General features: G+C 38.4%; 1 protein-coding gene across 1 annotated transcript; it reads right to left on the bottom strand.

Annotated features, from left to right (window-relative positions):
• Positions 1–13: 13 nt before the first annotated feature.
• LOC106174697 (cell surface hyaluronidase) lies at positions 14–16,004 on the bottom strand. The gene is made up of 23 exons (XM_087011658.1): positions 15,716–16,004; positions 13,972–14,215; positions 13,495–13,661; positions 13,048–13,189; positions 11,780–11,944; positions 10,827–11,054; positions 10,368–10,472; positions 9,899–10,068; positions 9,463–9,535; positions 8,815–8,945; positions 8,191–8,324; positions 7,824–7,890; positions 7,161–7,295; positions 6,520–6,716; positions 5,497–5,532; positions 5,071–5,208; positions 4,562–4,748; positions 4,106–4,315; positions 3,225–3,427; positions 2,841–3,005; positions 2,308–2,473; positions 1,432–1,503; positions 14–1,149 (listed from the first exon to the last, which is right to left on the bottom strand). Exons 1-23 carry the CDS (start codon positions 15,872–15,874, stop codon positions 1,096–1,098), a joined length of 3,348 nt encoding a protein of 1,115 aa, XP_086867784.1. The 5' UTR covers positions 15,875–16,004; the 3' UTR covers positions 14–1,095.
• Between the last annotated feature and the right edge of the window lie 651 nt (positions 16,005–16,655).

The raw sequence follows: 16,655 nt of genomic DNA, 5'->3' as shown, positions 1-16,655 counted from the left end.
TAAGCCACAGAGTTTTTAATGTCCCGTCCGTGTTCCTAATGAATAAGTAAAATAATTTTACTTGTATCCGTACTTAAAGAGATTGAACATAAAATCATGGGCTTTCGGAGTATTTGACTATTTTCAGGTACCTTTGATAAAGCATATTTGGAACTGAAAAGTATGCATAACTAAGATACTGGAACTTACATTGCACATGTACATAAGCAACTGACCTACGTTGCGGTCTCAACCTCAGGCCTTTCTCTATGTAACGGCCTGGGTGGACTGGACACCTGATTTATCTACAAACGGCTAGCAATAGTCTCCAGCTCCCAGCCCCATATGTGGGAAAGGTTAAACATGAGGCTTCCTTTTTTGTTGAGGGCTGGGTTATCTACCCCCTTCCAAATAGCTTCTCTGGTTGCGTTTGAAGACTGTTTCGAGCCGTATATCAATAAATCAGGTGACCTGTCCATCCAGGACCTTTAAATAGTGAAAGGTCTCAGGTTAAGACCACAACGTCGATCAGTTGCTAATGCAAGTTCCGGTATCAGAATACTTATTATACATATTTTTCATTTTTATTCTACTGGATGACTAAAACATAGATCTCATCTTAAACTGTTCAACAGCGGACATAAGAAATTCTCACGTGGCTTCATATGCTGCTAAAATCAACTACAACTTTCTATACCTAGCACAAAGCATTTTTCATGCAATGTTTCTTTGACCCTTAACAAATATAAATCAAAGTCCATGTTCCATGCGTTTTTGGTGTCCTGGGTTCTTCGCTTTCAAGCTTAACAAGGGTTATCAGGTTTTCCTTGAGTTTTCCGTTTACATTTGTCAGAAAGTCTATATATATATATATATAGAAAGCTTCGTCACGACCGCGCGCGTGCGCAGTACTGAAGACGTGTCACAAGTGTGCGTACGGATACGATAACTTGTTTTTTTATGGTTCTTTTTTGTTTTCTTTTTCTATCATGCTCCGTCTTTTGCTATGTTGAAGTTTATTTCTATATTTAGTTCATACAATGGAAATTTTGTGCCACAGAGAAATTTAATCAACAATTCAAAGAATTCAAAATAAACTTTTCCCGTCGGATGCAGTTACGCAGTTGGTTTACTTCTTATCAAGAACGGTTTGGTGGGACCAGCTCCCAGCTGAAAGAAAAAGAAAAACTTTATTCCTTTATATTAAAATCAATTCATAAATTCTTAAACCAGTTGTTGAGCTTCTATGTCTTTTACAAAAGCACAGTACTGGTACAATGTACGTTACACCTTTGACGTACAGTAGCTGGTCACTGGGTCGCCTAGTCTATTGTAAAAATTTACTTATGATTCTTTATCGCATTATAAGTGGCATATCTGCAAACTTTACAAATAAATTCAAATCTGCAAATTAAAAATCTTTAACAGACTATTAACAAAAGGACAACTCACGTCCGCGCTCGGTTCGGGTGTCACTATCTCGTCTGCTGCGTCGGGCGGCGTCAGTGCAGTATCGTCTGGTGGCTAAAATATTGGGATAAAATGGTTTGAGTTTTTAAAAATAGCGAAACATGGATGTGCCATCGACCAAAATCTAACTTTGACCTTATTTACATTATCAAAGACCAACAGCTATTTCTATAAATTCTATAAATGATTCGTAAAGTGAAATGTGATTTTATCACTGCATGCTTGATATGAGTATTTTCAGTAACATGCTATGATGCTTTATTGTGGTAGAGTGATATTTAATTTGGAATGAAAATAAAAATCACAGTTAAAAAAAAGGCACCGGCGTCGACACTCTGTTCCCTCGCCTACAGTAGGCCTATAGGAGGGGGGAGGCTGAGCTATTGACAGTGTGGCTCACGAACTCTCAGACCTAGCGAGGAAGCTGCTTTTCTAAAGCTCTATTTCTATATGACGAACGCCCAATTGGTATATTTTGACATGTGAATCGACAGCTAGGCAAGTTTTTTTCTAAAGGGAATGCACCGTTCAAATCATACATATGTCATAGCAGATCACTTTCAAACATTTCTTAGGGTGCGCTCACAATGAAACTATCATACTAGGTAGATCGATCCAACTCCGATTAACTGAATGATGCACCTCCTCAAACGGCTAGGGGTTAATTAACTTTTGCGTGCGTTCGATTGCACTCAAAACGAAGTGATAAAAGCTTCCAGAATCACCCCCAAGCTGCTCGAGGAGGCGTGTTTTTCAGTTAATCTGATTGCATTCAGCGATAGTCCCCGCGGAATTGGATCGACCTACCTAGTACGAAAGTTTCATTGTAAACGTAGCCATAAATCAAGATCAACTCACCACAAGATCTGTGGCGTAAGGCCCGTAAGCGTCAGTATAACACGTGGCCGCGCTCATACTGCCGTCGTTGCGGTCGATGATGATTTTGGGGCACTTCTTTCCGGGACAAGAATTGTCGTCACCATCTTCCCTGTCGTATTTTCCCTCAAAATATAGGAAGAGCAGGCTACGAAAAGAACACAGTATAAATCAATAATGTAATTAATTTTCAGTAGTTATGAACATGCGTTATCAACGGGTAAAAGCAGCCGATATGCTATAGTGTGACTTAAAGCAACATCCAAAATATAGGATATATCAGTTACAATATATTTCAAATACCTGAGTGTCTAACAAAGGACCTAATGATTTAGCAGTTTTTATAAGTAAAAGTTGGAAGAGAGTCTAATCGTGTTTTACGTACATCTGTATAAGGTATTGCGTTTTTACCTATCATTAAAGAGCCTTGACCACAGATTTTACTTTTTTACCAATTTTTACAATCTCAACACAACAGACAAAAAATTGTTCCAATAATTATTTTTGTATCTTACCCTGTCGACGAGTCCCAGTACGCCACAAGATGGCTGGTAAGAGACTTCTCTTCAAAGTCTTCAATACTGGTTGCGTACACAAAATTTGTACCAAAGAATTTTTTCTTGATGGTGAATGATGTAGTGTCTTTCGGGAAACATATGCCCACTCTCACCTTGTCTCCTCTGAAATAGTTACATAAGTGTGATAAAGAAGAGGAAAGGAAGAAAATACAATGTCAAGGCGTCCATTTCAAAAAATCACCGCACTCCGTTTAAACTTGATAATGAATGCGAAAGGGAATACAATAAATTAACGAAAAAATATTTTACAGACGGGAGAATTATTCTGTCATTATTGAATAGAAATACCTTCACTTTTTTTTAAAAAATATGTAGACCTACATTTCGAAGCCGTCCAGTAAAAAGGTAACATGGTCAGGAGAAGGGCCGACGAAGTGCAAGGTATATTTGTATTTATTGATAACCAGCATCCCAATATTGGTGTTTCCATCGAAATACTCCAAATGCCCGGAGAAGTCATCTCGAACCATGTAAATATCCTCTATGAGGTCATCGTCCGACTGCGAGCGCTCTGCGATCTTGATCTGAAGTATCAAGCTAGGTATTACCATTACAAGCATCATTTTACCTTCACGTCAACGCATACGTAAACAGCATGAAACAGCATTTGAAAATATAAGATGAAGAGGCCATTTTGTTAGAGGAAATGCTAATGAGCAGCTGTTTTTCATCGGCGTGGTATTGAATTGTACTTGAATAATTAATATTTTTATTCATGATTTACTATATTTTCCGGTGTCCAACTCGTGTACCTTATAACATTACAACATCCTGTGCACTCTCAAAGTCTCTGTTTAGAATACCACATAATGGCTTATTCTACAAAAAGAGCACACCGGACGGAGAAGGATTTTACCAAAAGAAGGGATGCGTTATGACGGCAAGGGCATAAATCTAGAACCTAGGGTACATCTTGGATCCCTTATTATGTCCAAGGGTACATAAAGGGGGACTACAGGCCAAAGGGACACGAAAGGTGTCTCTTGTGACTTTTAAACCGGCGTGACAGGAATGGTTGTCCAAGGAATGGATGTCCGGGGTGCCATATGATTAGTATGGGGAAAGGTTAGTTGTAGAATTGGGGTTGGTATATGGGACGAACGTCACCTGAAAAAAGTAATGGGAAACGGACTACGGTTTCCTGTAGACTACCATTGTCTGTCGCACCGGCACTAAATTTTCTAGGCTCTCACGTGACCTACCTTGGCCATTCGGTCTGGACAAACCGCGAGATTCCAGTTGGTTTTATTGTAACAGTTCTGGGTGTTAACAAACTGCCTTTGCTTAACTACGAAGGCTCCAGCGGTGCCCGTGATACTCCCGTCGTAGTCTGTCATCACTTTGTTCTTGTCTCCGCCTTCGTCACCAAACCCAGGGACGGACTCGTCGCCGTCGAGCATGCGGTTGCCGTCCTAAAGTCAATCACAATATACCGCAAGTCGATTTAATCTCATAGAAAAAACAGCTTTTTTCATTGTGTTAAATACTGAATTTTGATCCAGACAATGTGGTCAATTTCTATAAGCCAAAATAAATTGTCCAGTTATTTATGTTGAACATACTCTACGTACTGTATTCATTAACCTAGGCATTCACTTTATCAATCATAATTTATCAATTTCGTCTTTTGAATTTTGCATTTTTGATTCATATCTTACCACTCCGTCAGTGAATCCGAACATGGCTCCCCGCACCCCGTTGGTTGACGATGAGAACCCTCTGTCTCTTCTCTTGAAGCCGATGGCGCCGGCAGGTCTATAGGCGTCCGTAGCGTAGCCGCCGAACCAGTTATTTTCAAAATAAACAGGGCGATCATAAAACAAGGCTCCAGTGACCGGGCGATCTCTAAAACATATAAAAAATATAGGTTTTAATGTGTTTTGTCAATCTCAAAGATTATGATTTTCACTCAGAAAATTATTTTTTATTAATTCTTTTCGTCAAAACAGTTGACCCTTTCGGAGAATTTCCAAAAGATAGAAAATTTTTGGATGGAATTTTTTTTGTTATTCTGGCTAAGTAGTGAGTGGATTTTTTAATGATAAAAAAAACGCTCCGCTGGCCAAATATGTGTCTGACATCTTTACCTTCGCTTACATAATCGAAAGTCCCTTTTGATGAGAAACATGAACAATTTTGGAAAATATTTCTTTTCTAAAATACTCACATTCTTGGTGACGGTACTGATCGAGGTATATAAACGTATCGTCTTGTTTCTCTATCGAGTACAACGGCAGGTTCCCCGATATTTTCTGACTGGCCGACAAACACGCTGTCCCGGACGTACTGGGGGTGACCTCCGGCACTGTCGGCCAAGTGAGATTGAAGGGATAAAATTAGGTAGTTTTTATTCGACACAAACGCACACGCGCGCACACACAAACATACACAAACATACACACAGTGATATGTTTGTTACCCACCCAAGTCCGTTCTTGTCATTTTAAGGGAAATCTTAATTAATCGAAATTGATAAATTGTACATGGTGGCTCACAACATGAGACGCAAAATAAGTTAAGAATGGTTTACTTTTAAAAAAATGTATAGATATTAACACAAGTTTCAACAAATAGGGATGCTCGCAGTACTCACATTGAAAACGTCACTCCTAATGGACTGTCAGAGAACCTGAAGAATCGGATTAAATTAACTCTCCTAAGATTAACTGATGTTGTTTGGTTATAATGAAACTAACGGGAATAGAAACATGTTATCTCATAAGTAAAACACTAAATACGGTTGTGTCAGCTTTAATGACTGATTGCCTTCTAATTTGTCCTTTTTTAATTTTGATTAAAAAAAAAGATGTAAGGAATGCAAATTTTCGCTAGTAACATCATAATTAAAACAATTAACCAGAATAAGCGCATATGAAACAGACACAATACTAAAAATGCAAAGATTAATTTTAATAAAAAATAAAACAAAGGTATTAAAATTAAAAGTATCATATAATAGTGTAATCATGCATGCATACTAGTCAAGCTATTGGGATTCTTTATTTCAACTCTTGCGATGACTTTATTTACAAACTAAAAAAGCACTCCGAGAGCGCAGACCTCCGCCAAGGCAGCAATTTTTTATTATTATTGATTTTTGATTGATTATTGAACCGGATCACCACCAAAAACTATAATCTCTGCCTTGGCACGCTTCTGACAGTTCCTGAAAATTTCATCAAAATCGATCCATAACTTTTTGAGTTATGTTGATGACAGACAGACAAACAGACAAACAGGGGTGAAAACATAACCTCCTTGGCGGAAGTAATAAATTCAACTACATGGGGATACTTATTGTTGCAAACCTATCCTCACCAACACAATTTTGAGAATGATTATGGGCTCATTCCTAAAGAAACTGTCGTTCTACTTAGTTTGATCCATCTCCGCAGGTACAATGTACCTGAATGCAATCACATTTAGAGATTAGCAGCCTCCTCTTGTTTTTAACTCCCACAATTACCAGCTTTTCTGTCTCCTACATGTACCAGGATGGGTGTGTGTGTGTGTTAAGCTGTTAATCTGATTGCATTTAGTGAGAGTCCCCCCCCCCCAGAGTTGGATCGATCTACGGAGAACAAAAGTTTCATTGGAAATGAGCCCCATCACTCACGAGCTCTTCTCCATGGTAACGGGAGAGCCTCGCAGCCAGGCGTTCTGCACCATGTTCTTGTAGCCAGTGTACCGAGATAGGATGACCTCTTTAGGAGCTACCGTCCCGTTAGGAAACTGGACTTGTGGCTTGTAGCTGTTGCCTCGGCGAAGCACTTCACCATCTTGTCCGAGTATGTTGTCAAGCCACAGTCCGGCCTAAAGGTATTGGTCAAGAAATGGTTGTTAATAATCATATGTTTAAAGGTAAAGGGAGTGAACTGCTGACGGGATGTACACTGTATGTCCATAAATATGTAGTCGCGTTATCTATACTTCCCCCAAAGTACAATATGACAATTGCGGATACTGGGGGTGGCGCAGAGGGCAAGTACCCCCTCTCTTTTAGTTTTGAAGGAACATTTCCTCACCTTTTTCCATGTTAAAACGTTTAAAACAAAACGGGGGAAATATAATTTTTCCATCTCTGTGGCCTACATATTACAGTTAAATTGTCCTCGAAGACTATTCTATATTTGAATACCGACTAAAAAATACCCTTGTGCTCCTTCTCCCCTTTAGCAAAAACCTGGCATCCACCAATTAATTAATTACCAGTTTCTACATCATTTTTGGCTGTCATTTACACAGTGGTTCTCTTACCCTTCTATTCGAGTGAGCCACGTTGTTTTCAAACTGGTGTATAGGAGTGCGTGCGGCCTCACCCAGTTCCAACAATCCCCAGGCTTGGGACTCTGCTCTCGGCTCGACAGGGAAAACGTACATTATGCCGCGCCCCTGTGACAGAAATATAATAATTAAATCCAAATAATAATATATTAAAAGCAGTAGATATCGTGTATTGAATGTGTAAAATGAACACACACAAACACACACACAGGCACACACACACACACACACACACACAACCACACAAGCACGCACGCACGCACGCGCGCGCGCTCAAAGTACGCACACAAGCACACACAAGCACACATTTAGGTAAATTCTTAAAAACAGACACGCATTTGTCATTGTTCATTGATTGATTGTGTTATATGTTAAATTAATATGAGTCTACCCGATGGCCATATTTCCTTGTGAAATATACGAGAAGGCATGGCGGGCTACATAAGTGGCCAGTCATTAAGAACTGATTTATTTAATTAGAAATGGCATAAAACATGGAATCTATAGGTGCAGGAACGGTTGAGCAGTGATTCGTGGGTGGAAGAAAATAGCCCTTTTTTCTAGAGACAATCTATTTCGTGGTAATATATATACAAATTATATAAAATTCTACTGTAATCCACATCAGGTGCGTACATCTGATCCAGCAGCGACGTTGTTGCGCAGAAAAGAAAGAGGACTCGTTATCCAGAAGGTAGATGGTCTGAAAGCGATAAAACATAAATATGATATTAAAAAGACCGTTCCGGAAAGCACTGACTCGTTAATTAACTATACGCCTTACGTTTCGTAGATCTAGACATCGTGCATAAATTTGAAGAAATATTGTAAACAGGAAGTTCGTATTTCGTAATCACGCAAAAAACGATGTGACGAAAATAAATAAGTAAATACGTGATCGGTACCGAGTTATAAGATTTAAATACTCTTGCATGTGTATGTTGGTTAGTCAGTGAATAAACGTTTGAAAATTCCAACTCGTATACGTCAGTATAATACTTACATTCTGTCGGATGGAAGAATTGTTCCGGACAACGTCCCTAGCCCTATGTTACCGTCAAATTCAATGCCCTTCTCTCCTCCGTCCTCCAAGAAATAACAGTGTCCGATGTGCAGATAGGCAGCGTTGTCGTAAATCTTTAAAATATAAAGTGAACAATGTCCTATTAAAATAATATATGTAGCTGTAGAGATTCTGTATTTTGTCACATACACACACGAGCACACACACAAAGGAAAAACGTATTCAAAGATGTATTCAGGCTGTTTTCATTGAAAATAAGGAGCCAGTTTGTTTAAAACTTAGTACTTTGGTTAAATCTACTAATTTGATTAAAACTTAGTAAAACAAAAGTGTATTTATCACCCCAGTTTAGCATTTACATAAATAAATGCACTGCCAAAAATACATGAATGCCGTTTAAAACTTGGAACAACGTTAGGATCAGCAGTAGGGCTCTATAATGAGTATCAAAGACCCTCTCTACCAGATACCAGCTGGTGGATGACGTCATTTCTGTGCAGGAGATAAGCACAAAATTAGCCATAGAAATATCTGTGAATATTTAGATGTGAAATCCTCCTCACTGTGGTCCTGGCAGAAGTAAGGGTAGCGCTGACCACCTACCTTGAGGCCGTGTGTCATGTGCAAGGTGGTACACCTGGAGTAGGAGTGGTGGATGGAATTCTGGCGGATCACAGTGTCACTGGCATAGTCACTGACGTTCTTAACCATGTGGAAATGGATGGGGTACGAACCTTGAAGCAGGAGAAGTGCCAATACAGATAACCTTGATTAACAGAGGGATCCGTGAATTTTAAAAGGCAACTTAATCGTAAGAAATAATTGTTCATGTTCGTTGTGGAGAGGAATTCAGCCACTGTTTATGACGTAGCAGATTCACATTTTAAATGATATCATGCGCTTTGGGAAACATTTTTGCTTTCTATTTTATGCAAAAGGGGATATACATTGTAATTTTACCTTTACGTAACGAAACAGTTATGCAAAAACTAATACGAAAGAGTGACCAATCACTATATCTTATACTACGATGAAAGATAAATAAATAAATGAATGGAAATAAATAAATAATCTCCTGGATATTTCAACATTTTAGCTTAGGTTTCCTATCTGATCTGACTCTAAATTCTTTATGTTTTTGTCACAGCCAAATTAAGACCATTTCCCTTCCACGGTTGTGCATGACAAGGTCAAGGGCACCTGCTTGTGCTGGAGCACGTGTTATAGTTTAAAGGCTAACACGCAGTTTACCTTCGTAGACTTGTTGACCGAGATGGCACAGCTCCACGCCCTCTATTTTGCACGCTTTAAACCTGTCCTGCATCTGCATTGATATGGAATAATGAAAGCGACAGTATTTTTAGCAGCATAATGGTCTACACCTCCAGCAAAAACTTTTATATCAAAATTTTGGTCGAATATAATTTTTTTCTAAAACATAGTCTATCTCGTTTAGAGCTACTGGCATATACAAGTACGGTTATCAATAGCACTCAAATACGGTTGTTACTAACTGATATCAACTTTTTTATGGAAATTCATCAGTCTTTTTATAATTAAAACAGTCTCAGAGGATCACACACTCATGACACTGAGGAAGCTCACAGTAGTGATCGAAAGCTTTGTTTAGGTACATCTCAAGTAAATGTAGAAATTAAAGTGTTTAAGCGTCTATAATGACACCAACCTTAATGTGACCTCCCCACGTGTCTAATTCGAATCTATCGCAGAGGTTGTCACCATAGCAAGCGTCTTGTACTTCCCCGCGGACGACCACATTCCGGGTCAGCACCAAGACCTCCGCCCGCATGTCCACGTTTTCGATCACCTCACCCCAGTGCGTGTAAAACAGCTCCTCTGATAGGTTGTGAAAAGGCCGAATTTTATGTTGAAAATTTCATAAAGAGACGCATTAAACTAGGGTTTTAAGGTAATTAGATATAAGAAAAAAGAACATAAGAGAACATGTACAGTGTACCAGCAAGATGGTTTGTGAGAATTTGATAAGATGAAGATTTTTTGTAAAAACATGTTTTAAAAATCGTCAAATTTGGTTGGCTGAAAGGATCAAAGCGTACAAGACCTAAAATATATGGCTTAATTTGTGAGCGCTTTCCGTGTCACAATTAAAGAGATAAATAAAGACTCGTCCTTACTGTCAAGTTTCACCTGATTGGCATTACATTCGTCACACCTGAGCAGGTTCCTCTCCTCTGCTTGCGTCCATGCGTAATCTGTAGAAGTCACGACTATTCTGTCACCTAGGATAAGACATAAAAGTATATGTGGTACATCTGGTTCATTAAAACGGCTCGTTTTTCACCTTACTGTTACGTTGTGTAGTTGTATTCTATTTAAAAATCCCATTGATGTCCTGTTTATTTGTGGTGATTGAAGGCCCATTAGCGATAAAGTTTGCTTATTTCGTTATTGTACCCTGATTTCTGCTTTCTAGGGATAACGAGAGAAATCAACAATGCTTCTTTTCATATTGATTATGAAGTTTTCTGGTGAGTGGTACCAGACCAAGCAGATGTCGTAGGCTAAATGTAAATACATTTATTGGGAATCTACAGACAGGAAATGACGTTTTGATAACAAACACGTGCACGTACCTGCCTCCCAACTAGTGACGTCATCAATTACAGTGATGATGGGCGTCACAACCCGATCCAAGACGCGGAAACGAACATAGTTCTCAGCACCAGGGGATGCGTGGGACAGTGCGACTCCGCTTTGAACTTGGTAGTAAAATCCCTCGTGTTCTAGCGTGACGAGCCAGGTTTCCGTGTAGAGAAAACCTTTTACGCTTGATCGTGCTTCTTGTGAAATGTTTGGAATTCCTGTTCATAATATGGTATTTGATTTACTCTGTACATTGTTGTCCTAAATATTGCTGACTGTGAACAATAACGATTATCTGTGGCGTTTTTATGAAATGTAAAACGTATAAGGGAGGTTTGAAGACATTAAATGAAACCTCCTTCCAAATGACACATATCTAAACAAAGTCTGAATATCAAATTGTCTCTCATATTACAACTCTTTCTGTAAAGTCTACTGAACATTTTTAATGGATTTTAGATTATAAATAAAAAAAAAATAAACATTATTATTATTATTATTGTTATCAGGCATCTATTTTACAATTTTTTTACAAAAGGGAAAGTATTTCGCTTGATACCAATTTTGTCACGCTAAAGTAGAATTTTGACAGACTTAACTAGAAAAGCACTCCGAAAGCGCAGACATCCGCCAAGGCAGCAATTTATTATTATTATTGATTATTGATTATTGATTGATTATTGATCCAGATCACCACCAAAAACTAATCATATCTTCCTTGGCCCACTTCTGACAGTTTCTGAAAATTTCATCAAAATCGGTCCATAACTTTTTGAGTTATGTTGATGACAGACAAACAAACAAACAAACAAACAGGCAGACAAACAGGGGTGAAAACATAACCTCCTTGGCGGAGGTAACAAGTAATGTTCTTTGGGTCTGTACACTTGCCTTTTACGGCAGTCAAGTGCGCCTACCTTTAACAGCAATCACGCACACCTACCTTTTACGGCAATCATGCACCATGCGTCTCCCAAGTTGTATTCCTCCACGTGTTCGGCTCCAAGATCGTTCAACCCCTCCAGTGCAGAGGTCAGATTGAAATCGAGGCTCACGTCGAACAGAATGCGTCTTGAAGCCATCATAACGACCATGCCATCTCTGATATCTACAATGGCGTTTTGAATACAGATTAAAATTTTAAAACATCACTATTTTGAACCTTATCAAAACTCAATAAATCTATTTTCTATTAAAATATTCTATGCTGACTTTCTTCTTTCTTTCTTTCTTTCTTTCTTTCTCTTTAGACATTACCATATCTGATTGTGGTGACGCACAAGGTTTTTCATTTCATTTCATTTTAAGAGAAAAAAGGCGCCGTTTGGACGCTTAAGATCAATTTTACATTATCATGGCAAAAAAGATCAAATTTTCCCTTCATGATAGTTATGCCTCTCGAGAATAGTGCAAAATCACAGGCTCTGCTGTAGGTACATGTATATATTTATATGTAATTAAAACCCTTAAGTTTCTTTTTGACTATGACATTGCTGGGGTTATTGTCAGGCGAGTCATCTTCTTGACTATACCAGTTATTGTGCAATATTCTTCTCAGTAGACCTGTATGTAATACAAAATGTATTGCCTCTAACCAATATTTAGGGCGTTCTTCGATAATGGCCTTCTTGACACGGTATGTTAGCTAATGCAACCAGCTTAACCGCATATATAAGATGTTTACGAAAGCCGCCCCGAAATCACTGTCGTAAGTATACTTGCTAGAAAATCAACAAGATCACTAATCTGTCAACGCCTTACATTCAGATCAACTAAGTATATACGTATGAATTATCCTGTTATTCATTACGGAAACCCACACAAAAATGCAGCGACTCATGCAGTTGAAGGCTAAAATAAAACCCTGAAATACGCAATAAGAAATACGAACACGAAGACTTAATTCTGATTTGTGAGATACGTGTACTTGTGTAGGCAGAGTTTTTGGGAAAAGGAGAAATGGGTTGGATTATCTGAAATTAGTGAGGTGTATTCTCATCTTACAAATGCATCTCTGGACTCTTACCATAGTGATTCTTACCATAGTGACAAGGGCATTCATACATGTATGTAACTAAAGCACGCACGGTACCTTCTAATATCCGGGGATATTTGAATAGCGTACAAAAAGCATAGGCTGGATACAATAATTTCGTAAAATACTTCTAGCGGATCCTGTGGTCAGAGTATTGGAGAATAGAGTGATCTTACTTCGTAAGAAAGTTGGAAGTTCCTGTTCCATTTTCCTCCTGTTTGTGTACCGGAACTGTTTGCTGCGCACTGGCAGTCCTGTTCTGGGGTTCATCACATACACATACAGCCCGGGCATTCTCTTGTCCCAGTTATCGCTCTCCTGTTAAATAAATTGACATGGCGAAACTTAAACATCGAAGCAAAGATGACGAGCCAATGCGAACAAGTTTGGTTTGATCTGATTAAAAATACATTATTCTGAAACTGATATATGAAATGGACAAAAAAAGAAAACCCCGCACTTCAAATTGCCATTTTTTAAAACCTGTCCGCTGTAATTCAATAAAATACCACATAATACTTCACGAAGCGGCAGTTCTATATACATGTACTTTTCGCAGATACCATATCCAATTAACACAAGGCCAACGAACTACGCCTACATTAGTTTCGTACGAAACTTACATCATGGTTGAAAATAAGGCCGCTGGAATCGTCCAACTTTTCTACCGTCTGTGCCAGTTTTGTCCAAGCAATCTTATCTGCACCATGGAGTTCCAAGGTCCCTCCTTCCTGCACGCCGAGAAACTTCTGTCCGAAATCATCTTCATTTGGGAACTCGTCCCTCTGGCCTATGGAACAAAAATATATAACGTTACACTTAAGACGGTTGTACAGTGTATGTATTCAAAGCTAATAGTAAATGTAGTGAAAAATCGGGAAAATTAAGTACGTTGTAAATTATTTATCCAAATTGAATTTCTGTGCCACTGACCTGTGGGCATGGTCACTGAACTAAATAAACAATTAAGACTTTTATCTTGAAACTGACCCTGCAAGTTGACCACACCTTCAGACATACCTCTAAAACTGGGAAATTGCAAACATATCACACGAAGAGAGAGACAACAACTGATTGCTCACAGAAGGAAAACGACCTACCAGTCAGCGTGATGATGGCTTTGCTGAAAGCTGGATACCGGCACTCGGGTTCACTGCCACCGATTTCAAGAGCGCCGCCATAACTAATATGGATACGCCCAGCCTCTAACTCAATGCGACTTCCTTCTTGTGCGTCCCAGATAAGACGCGCACCGTTTACAATGTGTACCTCTGACATTTTTGGTGGGGAGTAGTCTAAAAGGATATCATCCACTATTTCTACGACATCCCCTGTTCGAGGAACCTGGAAAATAAAGACATATTTCCATTTGATGGCATAATGACATTCCTGATTTGAAGCAGAAAAGATATTCTTCATATGTAACATGAATTTAATTGAACCCTGATTCTATGTTTTAGAATGAAGAAGTAGACTTTTAATGTTATTTCTATTTGAAAAGGTTGTGTTTTAATAGTATTTTAGTTTGTAAAAATGATATTTTTATAAATCGTTTTAGTAGGGCCAATGGAATTTTGAAAAATTCCAAAGTCCCATACATATTCATATGTTGTTGGTACATTTTACCGGAGGATTAGAAAACACTTTGGTAAAAGACGATATTTTTCAGCATAAACCTATCGATCAACATATGTATTTTTAACTAAATTTGGGGAAATATATATTTACCAGGCAAATAGAAAAGTTCCATTTGTTCAAAAAATAATTTCTGGTAATTGTTATCGTAAGGAACGAAAGACATACATGAACACACAGTTTGTTGACGGTCGAAACTGCAATATTTTTATGAGCATCTTTGTACCAATTAATAGCCATGGATATATCTACATAAGGGCGCCGTTTCAGGGAAGAATTTAAAGTGAAAGTTGGTTTCAACGATAAGACCAATTATGACGGGATATTAGTATAAGGTCTGGCCCATGTTTCACAAAAATATAAAGAAAAGTTTTTGGCTGATTATAAAATCTTTGTTACCAACGTTACAAAGATTGCAACCTTTTGTTTCACGAAGAATATCTTATTACCGCTTACCTCGTTTTATCTAAGATTTTAACAGTTAGTCAGCTAATCTAAGCCTCCTGAAGTTATTCAGCAAAACTCAAATAAAACTTGGTCAATTGAGGGCAAAGTTAACATAAAGTTACGAAAGTACAAACCTTCTTCAACAAATTGTGTCATAATCTCATTGGATGTTACTGAAATTTACTGATTATTCAAATAAACAATAAAATGCGACACTGCCGCGATTGCCCAATAGCGGTTTTCCAAGATTAGCTGATGTGTTGTCATTACTTTGATCTTGAATTGAATTGTATCAAAGTTGAACTCATTTGTTTGTTTTGCCTGATATAATTGTTGATAAACGATCATTCACGACCGAGAGACACCATCAATCGTCACATCTTGGACTTTTCCACCTGTTTTTCAAAGGTTTTTGGAGCGCGCGAGCTTGTTAGCTATCGATTGTCATCCAAATAAAATTATAGATTCTTTGTGAACCTCTCTTAGTTAGCCACTTTGTAGTAGACTTTTATAAGGCTTTGATAAAGATTTAAGATTTTTGGTGAAACGGTGGCCTGAGATAATTCAGTCTACAAGACTAAAGTGACTGCAGGGCTAAGATTTTGGCCATCCGTTGCTTTTTATGAAAAATGTCCAATATTCTTAGTTAATTGGACTTTGATCCTGGATATAAAAATAATACAGTCTTTGGCATAAAAGTAAAGACAAGTTCAGTTAAAAAAAAAAAACAACAGAGTTCCTATTCTCAAGAAAAAAACGCACCTGGTTGGTTTCCCATGACGCTGCCTCACTCCATGGTTTCAAACCCTCTCTCTCCCAGGGACAAGTCACAGCATTCACGCCGAAACAATACAGCAATAGTAGCAAGAAAACGGCGAAAACTCTCCTTGCCATCGACATGAGCAGCCGTCCGTGCACCATGCCGGTTTACCAAATAGTTTTGAGATTCTGAGAACCGTAACAGTCAAGACCAAGTGTTACCTGGTTAATGAATTATTCGTGAGTTAACCGATTGTCACCAGTATCTTCGTCAGTTTGCTTGATTTGGCGATGACACTTATGTAAGACATAACCATGCGGGAGGTGGAGCCGTCACGTTGACGTTTGCAACGATTTTAATAAGTATTCAAGGTTCACTAAATTTATGAGAGAGAGAGAGAGAGAGAGAGAGAGAGAGAGAAGATATCATATTAAAGGGTTGCCACACCGCTCTGTCTTGTTGATAAGCAAGTTAACTATATTCTGCATAGAGCACTAGGCAAAAACACCTCTAAGATTTATTTCTTGTAGCATGCTTGCTTCAGAGTAATAACACTTTCATTTTACCCGTAGAACCATTGTTGAATCGTAGATTTTATAATAAGGGGAATTCTATATGACTGAAACTAGTATTAAGAGTTACTTTCAACGACTGATTTGCATACGTAGTTGTGCAACCAGTGATGATGTTAATTTGCAATAAGGACGATATGCCGTTAAACAGCGATGACATGGGAAGACAGCGAGAGCCCCTTTAGCTGGTTTATAAGATTATGGGTTGTGTTTTTGATTAAGTGAATTTTGGGGTTTAAATTTCTTCAAACTTTTTGTGATTGTCGATGCGCAGGGACACTAAGATTTGCAGATACTCTCGATCAGAGGCCCTTCTAGCCGTTACAAAATCGGCCAACCAATTTTGTTTCTGCTAGAAAGTTAGAAGTGT

This window comes from Lingula anatina, chromosome 4 (assembly GCF_051362555.1).
Source record: "Lingula anatina isolate TDL-2025a chromosome 4, LinAna3.0, whole genome shotgun sequence".
Taxonomy (NCBI): domain Eukaryota; kingdom Metazoa; phylum Brachiopoda; class Lingulata; order Lingulida; family Lingulidae; genus Lingula; species Lingula anatina.
The sequence above is the reverse complement of the archived record's forward strand: the minus strand, read 5'-3'. Positions and strand labels throughout refer to the sequence as shown.

Bases quoted from the DNA above. Each gene is read 5' to 3' on its own strand.
- LOC106174697 (XM_087011658.1), bottom strand. From the start codon at position 15,874: ATGGTGCACGGACGGCTGCTCATGTCGATGGCAAGGAGAGTTTTCGCC. The intron at 11,945-13,047 runs GTAAGATCACTC...ACGCCATTGTAG, and splicing joins ACTTCCAACTTTCTTACGAA to ATATCAGAGATGGCATGGTC. The intron at 10,069-10,367 runs GTAAGGACGAGT...ACAACCTATCAG, and splicing joins CAATCAGGTGAAACTTGACA to AGGAGCTGTTTTACACGCAC.